An 18,280-nucleotide genomic window follows, 5' to 3' on the forward strand; every position below is an offset into this window, starting at 1 on the left:
TGAGTTGTTTATCATTAGAAAAAAGGACAGAAAGATGGAACAAGCGATAGAAGGAAAGAATAGATACAGGTAAGAAAGAAAGGTGGGATGAAGGAAACGATGGTGGAACGAAACAAAGAGAGAGAGAGAGAGAGAGAGAGAGAGAGGGAAATATAGAAAGAAAGAGAAAGAAAGTGAAAAAGAGAGAGCAAAAATAAATAGGGGAAAGAAAGCAAGGCAGAGAAAAAGAAACACCGGAAAGAAAGGAGGGAAATAAATACAGAGAAAGAAATCTGTATTGAAAGAAACAAGAAAGAGAAATAGAAAAAATAAAGATGGAAAAGAAAAATTAAAGAAAAAAGGTGAATAGAAAGGAAGAAAGAAAGAAAGAAAGAAAGAAAGAAAGAAAGAAAGAAAGAAAGAAAGAACGAAAGAAAGAAAGAAAGAAAGAAAGAGAGAAAGAAAGAAAGAAACAGAGACAGAAAGAAAAAACAGAAAGAATGGGATAGAAGGGACTACAGTATGAAAGAATAACTGAGATAGAAACATGTAAGCTAGCAACAAGAAAGACAGATACTAAAGGGAGAAAGAAAGAGAAAACATAAGAAAGAAGAAAGGGAGGAAGGGGAAGAAGGCAAGTGGGACAGAGAGAAAGACTAAACTAGAAGGAACGCTACAGGAAATAAAGATGGAAAGAGAAAAAATACAGAAAGCACAAAAGCAAGAAAGGAGAAAGGAGAAAGAAAAAAGAAGAAAGAAAAATATAGAGAGCAAAACAATGCATGATACATTGAAGTGCATCAGTAAAGAAGGAACGGTGGAATGAAGAAAAGAAACATTGAATTAGAAATGGAAGGAAATACAGAAAGAAAAACTTAAGAAACAGGGATAGATTGAATAAAGAAAAGAAAGAAATTAAGAATGGAAGAAGAACCAATTGACTGAAGGAAAGAAGGATTAAATGAAAGAAGGACAGATGGGAGAGAAAGGAACAACGTAAGAACGAAAGAAAGAAACAGAGATATCAACGAAAATCAGAGAAAGACAAGAGGCCGAAAGAAGGAAGAAAGAAAGGCAATGGATAGAATGACGGAAATAGCGAAGTATAGTGGAAAGAAAGAAATGAGAAAAGATGAGATGACAAAATAATGAAATATTAAAAGAAGAAAAGAGAAATAAGAAGATAGAAAAAAGAAACAGAGGAACGACAAGTGGAAAGTGGGGCATCATTTTATTACAACAAAGCATTATACATGTACTACTTGATATGAGGACCAGAAAATAACAAAGCACAATTCCAGCCCGGAATTCCGCCCAGAATACTGTATTTCTAATTTCAACAGTGGCGATAGTTTGTCCACAGTGGTGTATTGTAATGCTAGTTGCTACGATGCCCTAGGAAATCAGCAGGCCATTTTGAAAGTCCTACGTCAGTGTTGATCTAGTTAAGCTTTTTGCGTTTCTAGTGAAAACATTGACCCAAGAAAGTGACCATGTCAGATTCAGGTTGCCCCCAGGAAATTAACATAGATGTTTTGTTATAGTTGAGGGCAGTGTCATACTACGTTCTCCATTGCTATGTGCTGTGCTTTCTTCCGTAGGAAATGACTGTGCCAGTGTCACATGAAATGTGTATTTCAATTAACCGTATTATATCAGAGTTATGTCGTTAAGCACAGGTTAATGCTAGTGCTTACATTGCACCTGGAAACTTGTCATGCCAGATTCAGCGGTGCCCTAACAGTTTTACTCCAGCCCAGCACGTTGACCTGCTAGTCTCTCCATTGCCCACAGAAATGTACCTTGCTAGTTTCACATTACCATTACAGACATTGCCCATGCTACCTGCACACTTCACCCTAAAATGTGCCCAATGCCATTTTCCCATGACACCCAAAAGGTTTCTAATGCTACTATCCCACTGTCCCCAGAAATGCTGCCTGTGATGGTTTCACATTGCACCAGAATTCAACAATAGCCGTTGGTTCCTAGACCCAATCGCCATCTTAGAAAGGAATTATGGAGCGCTGCTATAGACTGGCAGGAGAATAAGACACGGGTCCTAGGTTTCATCTGCCTGTCCATGCCTCTGTAGTACGCCCAGGCCCGCACCTGGGCATTACTACTATGAGCTGGCTGGGTAGCGTGGGCCTCTCTGACCATCTATGTCTAAACTGCCAGGCCAGCACAAAGTAGTATTCCCCAGCCCATAAAGAGGGAAGCGACACTGTAGGCTAGCAGGGAGGACTGGGCCTAGGCCCCCCTCCCAACCACTACCAGTACTTCTGCGAGTTGAGAGTGAATGGGGACCCAGGCACAATCCTCAGACACCATTCTCTTCAACGGCCACCTGATTGCCCTTTCCTCACCTCATGAAGAATTCCCACTCTGGTGCACTCTTCGCTTATGGGGACACATGAGGCAGGTGTGTGAAGCCCGCAAGGGATTGGGCATTATCCATGCCGCTAAACTTTAGAATGTGAGCAGGCACACGGTAACCAGCAAGAGCAATTGCCAGACATTTCTGGGCTCATTCTCGCAGATCAAATGAAGCCCAAAGAGTGCTTGGCTCAGCCCTCCCAGGACACGTGGACTCAATGTATAACCCCTAAACTCAATGGTGTTTTCTTTAGCCTTGTCTATCCCTTGAAAGGGAGTTTCTGTTGATATTTCCCAGACACTGCAGGGCCCTGGTTTCAAGGCATGCCACAAAAAAAGATCACATGTGTTTCTACACGTAAAATGCAGAGAAGGTTCGACAGGGCTGATGCCTTTATTCAAAAGCAACATGGCCGCAGGGAAGAAAATGTCCTTGCGGAAACGGCCAATCAGATCTCCCAATCCCAGTTTTGAACAGGGATATCAGGACCCATATCCACTGACAGCCATCAGCAGATACATTTAAGTTGTTCTTAGTGCAGAACTCATAACTGGAGTTTCACCTTCTTTCCAAAAAATGTCCTATGTGAGTTTGAACAGAAGACACAACTTTTGGAGCTTCTATGACTTTGACCCCAACTCTTTTTGAGAGGGGGGGGGGGGTGAGCGGGAGAGCATGCCTGAAGTTTAAGACATAAGGCCTCAGAATTAGCTATAGGCTCTCAGAACATGACAGGGTATCTTTTTTTTTTTCTTCCTCATAGACTTTTTTTATTTTATCAATATGTCACATCACTCATAGTCCAAACTGCTAGTAAAGCAGTTACAGGACAGTATCATTGGAGGGATTATGAACACAAGCTAAAATAACAGCATTGCAATCAAGTCTCTTGCACAAGTGCCATGACTGACAATGAACAAGCATCCATGTGTTGCTTGTTAGACTTTAGTTTGAGACCGATGAGAGGCGTCCCCTGGCCCATGTCCAAAGCAAGCAAGGAAAAAGCATTATCATGGGGCAGGCAACAGGGTGACACGCCGTCTTGCTTCCTAGATCTCACTCCACACCTTCGCCGGCGCGCCCCAATCCACTCCTTTTGGGTAGCCTTCTCCTGCATGCTGAATACTCGAGATTTTTGGCAGATGCTGCCTTTTGTGAAGTGAATTAGTAATGCGTCATTTGCACCAAACGAATTCCCTCACACCCCCACATTGACGAATAATCCCCAAGCTTTCCAAAATCAAACTTAGTCAGAAAATAACTTTATTGAAACATTCATCACAGGTTATGGGGCGTCAAAAGCCCTGAACAGTCCATAAAAACGCTCTTCCATTAGGAAATGAGATTTAATCTTACATACTGAATACACATTTCATTAAAAAAATCTTTTATTCATAAGCAAATACCTTTTTTGTTTTGAAGCTCATAAATACTGTCCTGAGTAGTTTTTCTTGTAAAAGACAATGGGCCTCATCACTAGTTTGGCGGTACCCCGGTGGTAAATGTGTGGGGATAACGCCCAATGCGATTAGCGTTACCACAACTCAGTTGGACGCAATTTGGGCCGGATCTCGAGTTGCAGTGGCACTGTTAGTCCCCATTTATTTTGAGACCATTGGACTCTATGGGGCTTTTCGGTGCTATTACCACAAGCTGTAATAGTGTGAAAAATGGGCAGACAGCTGGAGATTTGCCTCCCATTCAAAGCTTGAGGTAAATCTATAACTTTGCGCCCAAACTCAGGATTGGGCGGAGAAATAATGTAGAGTTAATGGCATTACCGCTGCATTTGTATTGCTCCGCCCAACCCGTGATGAAGCCCAATGTGTGAACTACTATTAATTCACAGAGCAAATATTACATTAATAATATTGAGCATTGAACTCGCCTGAACTCTGTGAAGCACTGTGTCCCACTTTTGCTCCACTTTGCTCCACAATTCTTCCAAAGTTCAAACCTGCCCAGCTTCATGGACCCTCACAATGAAACAGAACGTCTGCCATAACCGCACTGTCCCACATCACATCGCAAATGCATTTTCACATTTTGCGTGATTTTTGGCACTTAACACACATGATGGCACTTGATGATCACAATTTGGGGTCACTTGTTCCTCATACAATTTGCTTCTCGTCTGAGACTAGATGTTAGTGCAAGTATAATTTCTATACGTTGGTTATTCTTCGGATTCAATTGGAGATCCCTGTCCGCGGAAACAGTTACATTGCTCATTCTGTACGGTAGCAAAGAACGACATGCAAAAGCTGAACCACATGCTAATGAGCGACTCGGCAACATTCTATAAGTACTAAAAGTCAAAATAAAGCTAAAGTGGAGTGCTCTATAGGCATTTTGGCATTTTGGCACTGGTACAGAGTCATAGAACTGAATGGATTGGGAAGCCCTTAATGGGCAAACAGGTGAGCTGTCTGAGATTTTTGAAATGTTTCTGTTCAACAAAAATAACAAATACAAAATAACTAGTCCCAAAATAACTAATTCATTTTTCGTTGTTTTTGCGGGGGCTCTGCCCCCAAAGCTCCCCCTTTTTTTAATAATACTTTTCCCCCACCCCAAAACCAATATTCCCTCTCACAACCCCATTTGTAGTGTTTTTCAAAATTAGTTATTTTGGTATTAGTTGTTTTTTCATTCATAATGTTTTCATTAGTTGTTTTGCATCCGATATACTCATTGCATACTGGCCATATAGGCGCAACAGACTATTTAGAAGTCAACTTCAAGGATGGAGAATGGGATCCAAGGCAAAGTTCTCAGATCAGGGATAATATGTTCTCTCTCAGAGAGTTTTAGAAGGATACAGCCAGCAGAGGACGTTAGAATCCTTTCTTTGTGCCCCACAGCGTGTCGGGGTGGCCCTACCTATGCTGCATTTCATCAGTCAATGCGAGAGGCCAGAATGGCATTCACAAGATTTACTTGATGTCTGAAAGGGAAATAGGGAAGAAGACTTGTTACACTTTTTATCTGGAAATACATATTGGGAGTGGGATCAAATGGTAGGGTATATCTTTTTGGAAGGTGCACACATTTATTTTAAAAGTCAAAAAAAGAGAAAACATGTGAAAAGTAATACTATGGATGATGGGTATGGGAAGGGTCTACCCCTCCCCTCCCTCAACTCCAGTAAAAAAAACACTATTAATGTATAAGAAAAGGATCTTCATTCGAAATGATCAATTTTCGGCAGTCAAATTTGCAACTAAAACTATAAAAAAAACTGTGGAGGCGGACCATGGGAAGGGTGATTGTTGAAATGGAGTCTCATTTCAGGCTGTCTCGCTTTTGCATGTAGACCTCTGTTTATGGAAGTGCTCATACATGAGGGCACGCTCTAGCGCCTTTGGCACCCTTACATGTATACATTTCTGGGTCAAATCATCTGTGCCATGTGACTGGAAACTAATGAATACAATTTCAGACATTTAGGCTATTAGACAATCGTGACATTGGCTACCTATTCAGCAACATATCTATTTAAAGTACTCTGCCTTGTTCTCAAATGCATCATACCCTGGTTCCTTTCAATTTGATTGAGAAGCTCAAACCACACCAATCAGCCAGTTCTCTGTGATCTCAAGACCAATTCTTGCTTTATATCCCTCACACTCTTCTCAACGGTTGTGGGACTGTATCTCTGATCTCCCTTTCAAAATGAGCACAATTCATTCTGTGCCTGTTTTCCAGAAAAGTTTGAAAACTCATCTCATTCTATAATGCCAGTTTGCATTGCAGCTAGCCCCCCTCTACGCCCAGACGTGATTTATTCTGTTCGGTACCTTATGGTAATGTGCTCTATACATTCTATATTAATAAAAGTGAACATTTGTGGGTGGCTGGGTTTGTGGCAAAGCATTGTTCTTTATACAATTCCACATCGTTTCACCGATCAGCACTAAAATTTGTATAGTTACCTGTTAGGACCCTCCGGACAATACTGGCTACATGATATTAGGACACCCCACCCCGTTACCCGGATTTCAGCACAAGTCAAAATGTGTTTGTGGCTTGGCAAAGCGTTGTTCCTTGTACAATTTCACACCGTTTCACCAATCTGCACCAAATGTTGCATCATTACCTGTTAGGACCATCCAGACATTGCTGGCTACATAACATTTGGACACCCCACCTCTTTCCCCAGATTCCAGCAAAACTCTAAATTTGTTTGTGGGTTTGTGGCTTGGCAAAGCGTTATTCCTTATACAATTCCACACCGTTTCAAAAATCTGCACCAAACTTTGCACAATTACCTGTTAGGACCATCCGGACATGACTGGCTACATAATAACATAATAAGCATTGCCAACCTACACGAAAGAGAAGTTTTATGCTGTGGATAGTGTGCAACCTAACTAGCACTACACTTTTCTGTTTACACCTTAGTTAACTTTCAAAGGCAGACACATGCATTTATGGTGAGCACATGCAAAAATGAAATACCATGACCTCATCTACATAGCAGCACCTCAAATCCTCAATGATTCCTTCTACAGGTCTGTTAGGAAGCCCTGGTCTCCAGTCGTGGCACTATGTTCTACAACAAAACGATTCCAAATGCGTTGGTCATTCATATTCCCAAACATATTCTTAGCCAGTCCTCAGCCAAGGAGGAGTATGATAGAACATTCAGTAGTGGTAGGGTGGAGCAAATAGTTGGGATGAATGATAAAGATAGATAAGATGCTATGGAAAGCATGAGAAGGACAGCAAGGAGGAGCAACATGTACAATTGGATCGAATTTATCGTGGGACTCAACTGTATTCTATGGGGCACAGTGCTAAAAGGAGAGATAGCTGGCAAAGAGCTGTTAACTGGGTCAGAGGTATGTCATGAATGTACTCACTGCATGTTGCACCTGGGCATGTTGTAGCCTTGCCCAAGAAGACACCGGCATCAAAGCCCTTCTACAACCTGTGGGAGGGGTTGTGTGTCAGTAGTCCAAATTTGCCAAATTTGCAAATGCTCCCCGAAAAGCAAGCAAAAAACCCTCACGTTTTTTCGGTTTTCTCAATTATGTCATGGTTGTGTTTGTGTGCAAAGTGGAGCTGTTGATCATCTCTCAGATGACTAGGATATAAAAATGAGAGATCGCATGGGAATGTTTAAGACTGAAGAGTGTATGCTTTGGGTTCAGAAGAAGATCTCTGTTCACAAACACACAATGGTACTCATTCTTTCACCAGATAGAGAAGAAAAAGGAGACACTGCCTTTTCTGAGTATGAACAAAATATTCCGGAAGTAGCGAAACAACACACTGACACTATTATCCATCTTTGAACATAGGCAATCAACCCTGATGTACTACATATGGGAAGAAATAAAATATGAAATGAGGGGGCCCTCTGGTAAATGGGACTGCAAGGGTAATTTACAGTTCCAAATATGGTGCACCATTTGTTTTTTGGACTACAACTGCAATCTAAGCATCCGTTCTCTTTAATGCATTTTAGTGAGGTCTTGGGATATCTTAAATATCAATATGCAAAGTTCTTTTGAACCTTTGAATGTGGTGAGTTTTGCCCAGCCTCCTCCCTTCGTCTCCAGCATACCACACCTTTCATCGCTCAAACCTAGTCAAAGAATTGACGTCTCTTCCTATGTTATTCTTATGGGAGGACCTTCTGCTTTTTCTCTACAGTGGAAGCCGTCTTTATAAGGCTATTGGTTTTTGGAGGTGAGACCAAGCATTTACCACAGCCCCTTCTTCTGGCAGTTGAAGGCAAAGTTGGTGTTTTCTTGTACTATGTTGCACTGATGTTCTTTATCTGAGATGAAAAGGTAAACACCCAACTTATCTGGTTATTCCCATTAGCTGAGCTTCTTGGCTCATCTGCAAGATGTCGATGGGCGGAACACTCAGTCAACCTTTCGGCAAATTCGGAACCTGTGGTGTCGAGACAGCTATGCACAGAATGCGACCGTAACCAACTGATTAATGTTAACTGTCTAAGCAGGCCAACAGAAATGCCACCAGCAATAATATATGTTCTAGTCGACAGCTGTTTTTAATTTTTCTTGAATTAGATCATTTGATCTTACTGTTCCACGTTCACCGCAGTCATGGGGACATTTTCCGAGTGGGCAGACGTGGTCACATTTCCAGTTTCCCCTGTTTCGCCTACAACATTGGTGACATTGGTGCTAGCAGCTTCATTCCTTCTGCAACGTTGTGTAAGATAGCAGTACATGTGATGGACCCAGGCCCTGCAGTGCTTATTTATACACAGTATTACTACCAAAGTACAACAACTTTGTCCGAACATCACAATTTCGGCAATGTTCATTAACAGCTCGTCTCTAGGGAATCCATTTTGTTTCCGCACCTTGAGCATTGTCCTACTTAGAAGCATGATGTTGTAAAAAAGCCGACAGGAGAACATTATTATAGAAATTGGTAGCACCATTCTTGCAGCGTTGTGTATTTCGCTCCAGGTAAAATCCTTAATTTTGGCCAGCTTAACACATAGCAGCACAAGTAGAACAACATTGATAAAAGATGGGATTCCAAACCCAAAGCAAAATTTCACAATGTCGTACTCCTGTGCTGCATTTAGAGGGTCAACTTGGCAGTACGCTGGCTCATGAAGGTGTGCGACTGTGCCTAGAAGACCCACCACAATTAAAGAACTACATAAAGAAACCACAAGAGTAAGTGAAACACATAACAGCGGACTTTGAGCTATCTTCTGCATTGTTGGATTTGTCGGCACATCCTTATTTAGTAAAAATATAAAAATGAACATGACCTGAAGATACTGGGAGTTAAAATAGCTGACATTAAAAAAGAAAGCTAAAAATCCACAACTTAAGTTTGTAATTTCCATGTAACCTGGTCTAGTTATGGTGGTCATTGAAAAGAGCAAAATGGTTATGTCTGTGATAGCCAGGGCGAGCAGATATATTTCTAGCTTTCCTAATTTTTTTTGCACATGATAGACTTTGGCAAAGGCGGCGACGATGCATATCCCGGCTAATAATCCCACGGGCACCAGGATTCCTATGTAGACGTGCATAACCCTAGAGATGACACTTTGTGCCGCGATGATATCTTCAATGTTTGCTTCAGGGTCCATGGTTTGGCTTGGATATGCCATCCAATGTCTGTTCTGCGAACCCATCTTCCTTGACGAGTTGTCAGCCCTAAAATAAATGCACAAAACATGGTTTAATATCTTCACGGTTTGCCATGTAATGCTCCAAATTATACTTTTGTTGACATTAATTTGTTAAGGCGCCAGTCTGTCGAAGCAGATTATGATCTTACTACTGGGCAGTTGATATAAGCTATTTCAGAGTTTTGGCACATGGATTGCAATGTTCCCGGTACAGTACATATACTGCTCCTGAATTATTTAGAAAAAAACCCCTCTGATCAGCAAATAGTTTCTTTTAAGAACAAAATAATAGTTAGGAATAAATTATAGAGCAGCGGGCAAATCTGATGTTTGTCATTTATTTTTGCAATGGATTTTCCCAAATATTGAACAAGTAGGCACCATTTTTGCTTTAATTGCCAGTATTTCAGTAGTCAAGACTCCAGAGTTAGAGCTAGGCAAAAAACAGAATGTGTTGATTGCTTACAGGCTAAAAATGTTTGAAAATGTTTGAAAATATATTAATGCTCAGCGATGCATGCCACAAACGCCTTTTCGAATGTAAATGTTACGGCAGGAACATTAACAGTGAATAAGAAATTTGAGAGGCACACACAGTGAGCAAAATTGCCATTGGTTATCTGGTCTCAAGGAGAAACAATAAAATAAAAGGAAATACGATGAAATGCACACCGCCACTGAGATATAACACATGGGCCTAGACTGGCTACAGGGGTGATTTTTACGCATGTGGTTTGTAGCCTCTGAAACCTTGGGCTGAATATCATGTTTGGTGAATGTTTGTGGTGCACACATACACACACAGAGCCACTCAGACACACGAAACACAGCCCACATCCTATGTTCATTACCAGTGTCCAAAAGGCACTTATTTTGCCATAAGGCAGGTTCCCATGATACAGCAATATGTCCTCTTGACTCGTTTTTACTTTGACCGGCAATGCCCACATTGCCATTTCCCATAATGCCACAGTGTTGGCACATGACCACTCGGCTATTAGTACAAATCACCATTTTCCAAAATGTCCTTGTTAGCCCATAATACCAGTTTCCACAGTGCGGCGTTTTGTAAATACTACATGAAGTTCTGTGTCACTTCCTCACTCTTAGACATCTAGAGAAGCAGACGTGTACGTCATTGATAGAACCTGCCCCCTCACCTTCGACCTACTAGATGAAGGACAAAAAGACACTGTGCATGACACCAGGTAACATTCCAATACTGCATCGGGTGTATGACAGATGGTATGCACTCAGACAACCGTACAAAATATATCCTCAAACTGAAGTGGTAGCAGGAGATTTGCAAACACCACTGAACATTGAAGAGCTGTAAAGAACATCTGACAGGTGCAGAGTGATGTCACAAGGAGAAGACACGGTTATGCACTGAAACGATAGGAGGATACTTAAAGAAGGAAGATGTAACTAAAGAAACAACAGTAAGCCTACATACAAGTGAGAAGAAACCATCTATATATAGAAGTAACCAGATGAGTAGTAAATGTATATATGCAGAAGCGCAAGGTAGATGAGTTACATGGAAGCTTGCTGCAGTAGAAAATATAACACAAGTAAAGCGACCATGTTGAAAAGATGGATGTTGGCTCTGAATAATTGAAAGCAAAAAGCTTGAAGAAGGGAGACCAGGGTTCCAGAGCTGACAGACGCTGAAAAATGGATTCACACACCAACAACAAATAGCTGTTGGCCAAAGATAAAGGATGCCACAGCAAGAAGCAATTGCAGTGTAAAAAGGGAGTTAATGAGGATGAGCAATAAATACACAAGACATATTTCTCTTACATTAAGTAAATGCCCGAACATTTGTGAATGCCAAGTAGTGAACAATTGAAGATGCAGAAAGCATATGTGAGATGAAGCAACCAAAATTCCAGAGGCCGAAGAGGGCAATGGCACCTGACATAATTGAATAAAATTGCACAAACTACAAAGGCGAGATGGACAATATCATGGTCTCTTCACACGTGGTGGAAGACCAGAAAACAAGGCCTATTCATAAGCCCTAGATGAAGTTAAAGTTCCAGGGAAGAGAACATTCAGAAAGTTCAGCTGACTGTCAGTGAACAAAACCACTGGGCCTAGATATATCAGTGAACAAAAACAAGTGACCTAGATATGTGATGTCATGTCATCAATTACATTTCTGATGTCATCTTTGATGTCCTTGGTGTTAGTCTTAGCAGTGTACGGTGGTGGCATGGGTTATAGTTGCTTAGTTTACCATAACTGGTGAATTTCTGGGGGCTTTCTGTTTTACTTGTAACCAAAACGTCCCTTTAACAATGTTTTTTCACTGAATTCCATAGGTTTTTATTAGTGCAACTTAACCATAACGTCCCTTTAACAACTTTTTTTCACTGAATTTCATAGGTTTTTATCAGTGCATCTTTAACTTGCTACAAGTTCCTTATATTATACTCACCCCCAATGTAGCAGCTGTAAAGTCTGAGGACAGTGCGATAGTCCGCAGAGAGAAGGTAGCATTCACAAAGCCCAGCAGCACAGAGGAGAACAGAAAATGTTCTACCCATCACCCAACACACACATATACATACAACAACATTACTTATATTTACTGCCCCCAAATGTACCTTTTTGTACAAATCATCACTTCAAAGTGTACAGACTATTTTTTTCATTTATCACACAATATAATGCAATCACCAAGCACAAACCATTACTGTACACCTCATATTATCACTTCAATATAACTCTTCAAACAGACTCACATACAGCGGGCACTCATTCCAAAGCAATCTCTCACCAAATTGTAAGTACACTATATTTATTTCTCTATCATTACCATTCATTATGCAAACATTTCTTATAAGCAAATATCACAATTTTCTATTTTAACAGAAATGGCAAACACACTTGAGTGGTTGGAAGAAAACTTTCCAAAAGAATACTTGAGTGGATAACCTCTCTTATGGATAACAATACATATTTTAATATAAACAAATAATGTCATTTCTACAGACCCCAGTCAAATAATAACTTCTTCGTTTCTTAAAGAACATACTTTACATGAAGGAACAACACCACAATTTAAGTATGGAGAATCCCAAGAATCGCAAAGACAATCTCTATCCCCAACTGTATATAATGAAAACATGATCTTGTCTGCAACATTGGATGAACTTAGTAATGACTTTAAGGAACTTTTAAATAATGTTAAAAGTCATGTTATTAATAATGTTCATTATCACTGGCCTTCTTGTACCTGTCCCCTTGACTCCAGCAATCATCCCCATCAAATTCCCAAAATATAAACGAAAGACGCCTTGATGAAACCTCTCTCCCTCCCTGTGCGGCGTGATGGCCTTCCCACGAACGGTGTCTGTGGTCAGTAGACAGTTTAAAACTGCTTTTTCAGCCAATTTAGGGTGTTTCAAGCTGAAAGTTTACCCTTCCAGAGCTCCTTCACCCAATCTTAGTTGATCTGGTCACTTTTTACAACTTTACAGGGCCTATTTTTGAGTTGATAGTATGCGGGCAGTAGCGCAGTCTGCAGACCGTTCCTCTGAAGCTACTTCCATTCATTCTCAATGTGCTATCCAGGAGAGAGAAACTGACAGGGCCTGCTTTGCATAACAGCTCTATTTACAGCAACGGCATCTGTTATGGTCATCCCTCCCACCCCTACCAACACCACCAACACCACCATCACCATATGGAGGGCCTGGAAAGAGGAACAGGTGCAAGGATGTAGAAGTGGATGAAAGAGGAAGACAAATATGAGGTAGAGGAAATGACTACCTCCAGTACCCGATGTGAGTAATGGGTGTGGTGATTTTTTACCACCCTCGGGGGTGTGCCAAATGCTCGGGCAGTCAATCACAGATGTACCAGTCACGGAAAACCTGGGGTGTACTCCTACGGCATGTTGACGGCCTTAGACCCCATCATCCGTGACCGCTCCTGCCACCACACAAAAAATACTCCTCTGGGGCAGAGGATCCCGGTGGCGCCTTGCATGACATTCAGAATGCTGTTGACACTTACCTTTCAAGGGTCACAGTACTATGTTTGTATCGCGAAGCACTGATCTGCAGGAGGGGAACATTTTGTAGTGCTTTCGAGGCAACGGTCAAGGAGCACAAGAAATACTGCCACCTACCTTAAATTTAATGCCTGCCCAACATCTTCCCCTGTCCAACTGCCCCTCCGTCTCTGTGGGTGGTGACCCTACACTCCCTTCCATCCACCACCTTGCCTTGCCTCTCCTGAAAAAAGCCCAAATAGATCCCAAAAAATACAAAATCAGAAAACACAAAAAAACAGTTCCTTTAGGAGCCACCTTTCACAGTAAAAAAAAGAACTGCAAAGGAAAATCACAGGCCCCTTTGTAGCCTACATAGCAGCGGACAGTGCAGTAGTCCACAGACATCTGGAAAATTCCAGGCAATGGTTGGAGGAATGAAAATCTTTTAAATTGTTTTTCGTAACAAAAATGGTGGCTCCGTAAGTGGCTTCAATCCAGCATTCCAACTAAGTCAATGCCTAGTATGGGATGCCCAATGGAAACCCTTATTCATATATTTTTATGTCAAAAGTTCTTTAAATCTGGATGATGAACCCTTATATAACGCCCCTCTCTTTGGATCTCCCCGACCTCAATGAGCCAGGAAGTAGGTTTGTTTTGCAAATTAAAAGGGTTTATTTGAAGAATTGAACAATATATATATATATCACACTTTTATGAATAGAATAATATCTGAATAGCACACTTATGAATAAGAACAGTGATCAGCAATGGGTAATATAACAATATCAACAATCTCTTTAATAAGTTAGGAGTAGGAATAGGAAGTATAAGGTAGCAGAGAATACTTTGTATGAGTTCAAGGAAATGCAAGATAGGAAAGAATGCAACACAGAAATAAACTGGATCTGATTTCAATCAAAAGACAATTTGATCACTCTTTCCCCCTGTGACTACTCACTCCCCCCACTATACAATATGAAGAGATGGAAATGAGGGCACACAGGTTTCAAGAATACAATCAATAATGCAGTTCAATCCCGGTTCCCCCAGCAAGCTTAGAGAAAATAGGTATGATTTTAACAAAGGTCAATCGCTTTTTAATGTGGGTTACAATGAATGGGAGAAATGCTAGAAATGATTTTAATTCGCTAAATGGGATTCAGCACGAGTGAGAGTTACTTTGGATTGATTCAGGTCAACACTAGCAATGATTTATGAATGATTATCAGATTGAAACGCATTTCAGAAGTTGAAAACAAGAAACAGCAATTCTGACATGTGGTGAAATTGAGCTAAATTTCAATTTGCTGCAATTTTTCCGTGTGCGGGAAACGCGATTACAGCCAAACTATAGGGAATTGGAATGTCTTTCTGGGTTTGTTGGAAAGCTTAGGATTTTAGCTTCAAAATGACAGTTAAATTTGTGAAGGTAGATTTTTCAGAAACAGAGTCAAGATTTCAACATGAAAGATGCGCTTTAAAGATTTACCAACAAGGATAGGCTTATACTAAGGAGCTATGAAGAAGCAAGACACTCAATGGGCAGCCACCAGAACAGCGGCGCCTCCGCTCTGATCTCTGTCCGTCAAAACACTTGTCCCTCTTCAGAAAAATATCAGCGCAAAGATGAATTATCACAGACAATATAATGAGAAGAATTCAGGATGGACACAAGATTAATTAATGCAGTTCTGAATAGGTTAGATGGATGGAATAGGATTACTTTAAACTAAGAGATGACTATGGACAGTTCTAGACTGGATACCCACTCCTAGGCTTTGGAATGGAGTGGGCCCCGTCAAAGATCTGGCCAAGGGTTTGGCTGGGGTTCTCTCGCCACCGGACAGGTCTCAGGCACTCTGATCTCAGCACGGCACTGTGGTCTGCGTGGCCTCTTGGACTGGATCTGACGGGTTCTGGATACAGCTCTGTTCTCTGGGTCTGGATCTGGGTTCTAGCACAGGGTTCTTAGCGAGAATAGCAAAACAGCTCAGCCAGGCTGTTGGATTTTGAGATGCCCCTTGGAAGTTTAGGGGTTAGAATCAGGTTGCAAAAGATTCTGAAGGCCTCTGAAAAAGGTTCAGCTTGTGGGTTAGGCCTCTCTGCTTCAGGGTTCTAGAGTTTGGTTCTAGAGCTTGGTTCGGGATCTATGTCTGGATCTTCCTGCAGGGTGCTTCGCCAAGAAATCAGTTGAGAAGTGGAAAGGGTGTGTGTTGTCCGTCCTCAGCAGTCCCTATTTATGTATTTCCAAAGTGGGTGGGGAGGCTGATTCTCTATGCCCAACCCTCTAAAGAGGATTCTCTGTCCCCTGATTGGAGAAAGGATTGGAGAAAGGAGCAGCGTGTCATCCTGTGTCATCATGTGTCATGTTTATGGCTTAGGAGAAAGACCCTCCCCTTTTCTCTGTACAGTATATCTTATGTTTCATGAAAAACATATTTACAAGGTGTACAACTTGTTAATACTACATAAATTACATGTGAGATTGCCTAAGGTACATTTCTGTTCAACTCTGATCTTCCTAAGAGCTTTGGTTCAGAAATGATAACTTTTTTCGTGCTTTTGGTGGGTTTCTCAATATTAGTTCTGCACCAATTTTTAGACATGCATGCACACCCCATCTGGGCACATTTCCGTAATTTATCATGTTCCTAGCATAAACACAGTATATGAAGAAATTCCGGGGTTTAGTCTCAGAACATCGCACGGATTCCAGCTTAGTCTTAAACTGTGAGCAAATTTTTCATTTTAACAATCTCAAAGTTTCACATTTTTGTCAGTTCCGTGCAATTTGTTATAAGCATTTTTATAAAACATATATTTAATCCCATGTTAAATTCACATTTCAGTCTGGTCCGCCTCTAGAGCTGGGCTGACTCAGAGATCACATGTCCTTCTTCCTGCCAGCAGTTTGTTGTCAGTCACACCCAAATTAGCATTTCTATTCATCTCAAAGACTCCTTTGTCTTCACTCAGAGCAACAGGCCAGGGTGCCACTCCCAGTTCCTTTTGACACCAGACTGTCAATCTCTTAGCCAAGGGCAGGGGGAAGTTTCCTTTGTTCAGGGAGAGGTGTGGAATTTGTTTGAAGCACAGTGTGGGAAACTTCAACTCCTAAACACAATGTCTAAAAATTATCTTATCTTAAAATATAACTCACATTTTTAACACATAAATCAAACAATTTCTTACTTCAAGCCTTTTCAGAATACAGTTTTCAATTGTCTCCACCTCTTAGGCTTCTGATAGCACGTCTTTCTTTGGCATAGTTTGGGTTCAATGTACAACTTTACACAAAATGGTTTTAAATCGCCGGCTTCTGATAGAGGTGAGTAACGGTATTACACCCATTTTTGACAGATTTCTTCCAGCAAGCAATCCTCAAACGTGGACTTTGTTCAGATAACATACACTTCTGTGGACCTTATATTTATGTAGATTCTTGAAGTAGCATGATGTTGACCACCCAACAAGGAGGTTGGATCTTTTTGGGTGGTTTGTGAGCCATGATTTTTGCAAATTTGACAACAAATACAAACTGATTTTTGGAACAACTCTGTTTCTTTTGCTATGATTTTGCTCTGTGGGCAGCCAATGATGGGTTTTGGCAGTGGTCTCCTGTGTTACCACTGAAATAGGCAAAAATGGATGGCGGCCTATTTTTCAGCTTTTCACTGCGCACTTTCTGGTGATTTCTAGTGAGCAGCATGCTTTCCGGCGGCCATTTCCGAGGTTTCTGCTGCCAGCAATGCACAGTGATTTTGTAGGGCTTGGATTAATGGGTTGATACATCCCACAGCTCTTAAAATAACCTTTTTTTTCTCTTTTTCACTTTTATATTTTTTTATTATTTCATTTCATGTACTAAACTAAGAAATATTCTACAGAACAGAATTATTTTTTGTAACTTTCCCAAAAAGATCTTCTAATTTATTTGGACACCATAGCACAGGGCAGCCCTTTCAGCCTTTCTCTTTTCATATTTCTAACACTCCCTCATTCGCTGCTTTCAAACAGTCATACATTCAGCCACCAGTCACATCCAAAAACTCTGCATGTAACCCTGACATCTCAGTTCAACACTTCAGATATACTCTTGAACTCTCTCCTGTTACTCACAGCCCCCTGCATCAAAAACTACTGCAAAACCTTCCAAGATTTCTATGTTCAGATTCAACACTATCTGCATCTAACAAGACATATGGCCTCATTACGAGTCTGGCGGTAACCAGGCAGTTTTACCACCTCGGTTACCGCCGGACTCGTATTACCATTCCACCTCCGTGACTCCCAGAAATACCAGGGCATTACGACCCTGGTGTCCCGGGAATTCTGGAGACGGAATTCGGTAAATCCCCATTCCCATTGAGTCCCATAGGACTCAATGGGAATGGGGAAGTGGAAACACCAGCACCATCTCGTGATGGTGCTGGGGTTTCTACGTCCGCCTGCAGGCGGGTGGTGTTAAACCCGCCAGGTCAGACATTGCGGGAACATCACCTCCCGCCTGCAGGACTCGTGATCGGGGCGGGCCGGAATTAACAGTGGGAGCAGGTTTACCGCCGCTGTTAATTCCGGACCGCCTGACCTGTAATGAGGCCCATAATACAGGTATGCTTATATTTTTTGAAGTATTTTTTTCAACTCTTTTAAAAATGTATATTTACATGGGTCCTGCCACTTACCTTGTAATAATCTTCTCAATAAGCATATTCTCTTTTTAACCACTCTAGCAAATGCCAAGCATTCAACACTTGCTCACATCAAGTGG

General features: G+C 41.3%; 1 protein-coding gene across 1 annotated transcript in view; it reads right to left on the reverse strand.

Annotated features, from left to right (window-relative positions):
• Positions 1–3,604: 3,604 nt before the first annotated feature.
• LOC138569329 (C-X-C chemokine receptor type 2-like) overlaps positions 3,605–18,280 on the reverse strand; it is a 279,154-nt gene continuing 264,478 nt past the window's right edge. Inside the window, exon 2 of the mRNA XM_069647210.1 lies at positions 3,605–9,522. Coding sequence (XP_069503311.1) covers positions 8,418–9,500 — 1,083 coding nt within the window. The 5' untranslated portion in view covers positions 9,501–9,522 and the 3' untranslated portion in view covers positions 3,605–8,417. The remainder of the gene's footprint in view (positions 9,523–18,280) is intronic.

This window comes from Ambystoma mexicanum, chromosome 2q (genome assembly GCF_040938575.1).
Source record: "Ambystoma mexicanum isolate Mex_15411 chromosome 2q, UKY_AmexF1_1, whole genome shotgun sequence".
In the NCBI taxonomy this organism is placed as follows: domain Eukaryota; kingdom Metazoa; phylum Chordata; class Amphibia; order Caudata; family Ambystomatidae; genus Ambystoma; species Ambystoma mexicanum.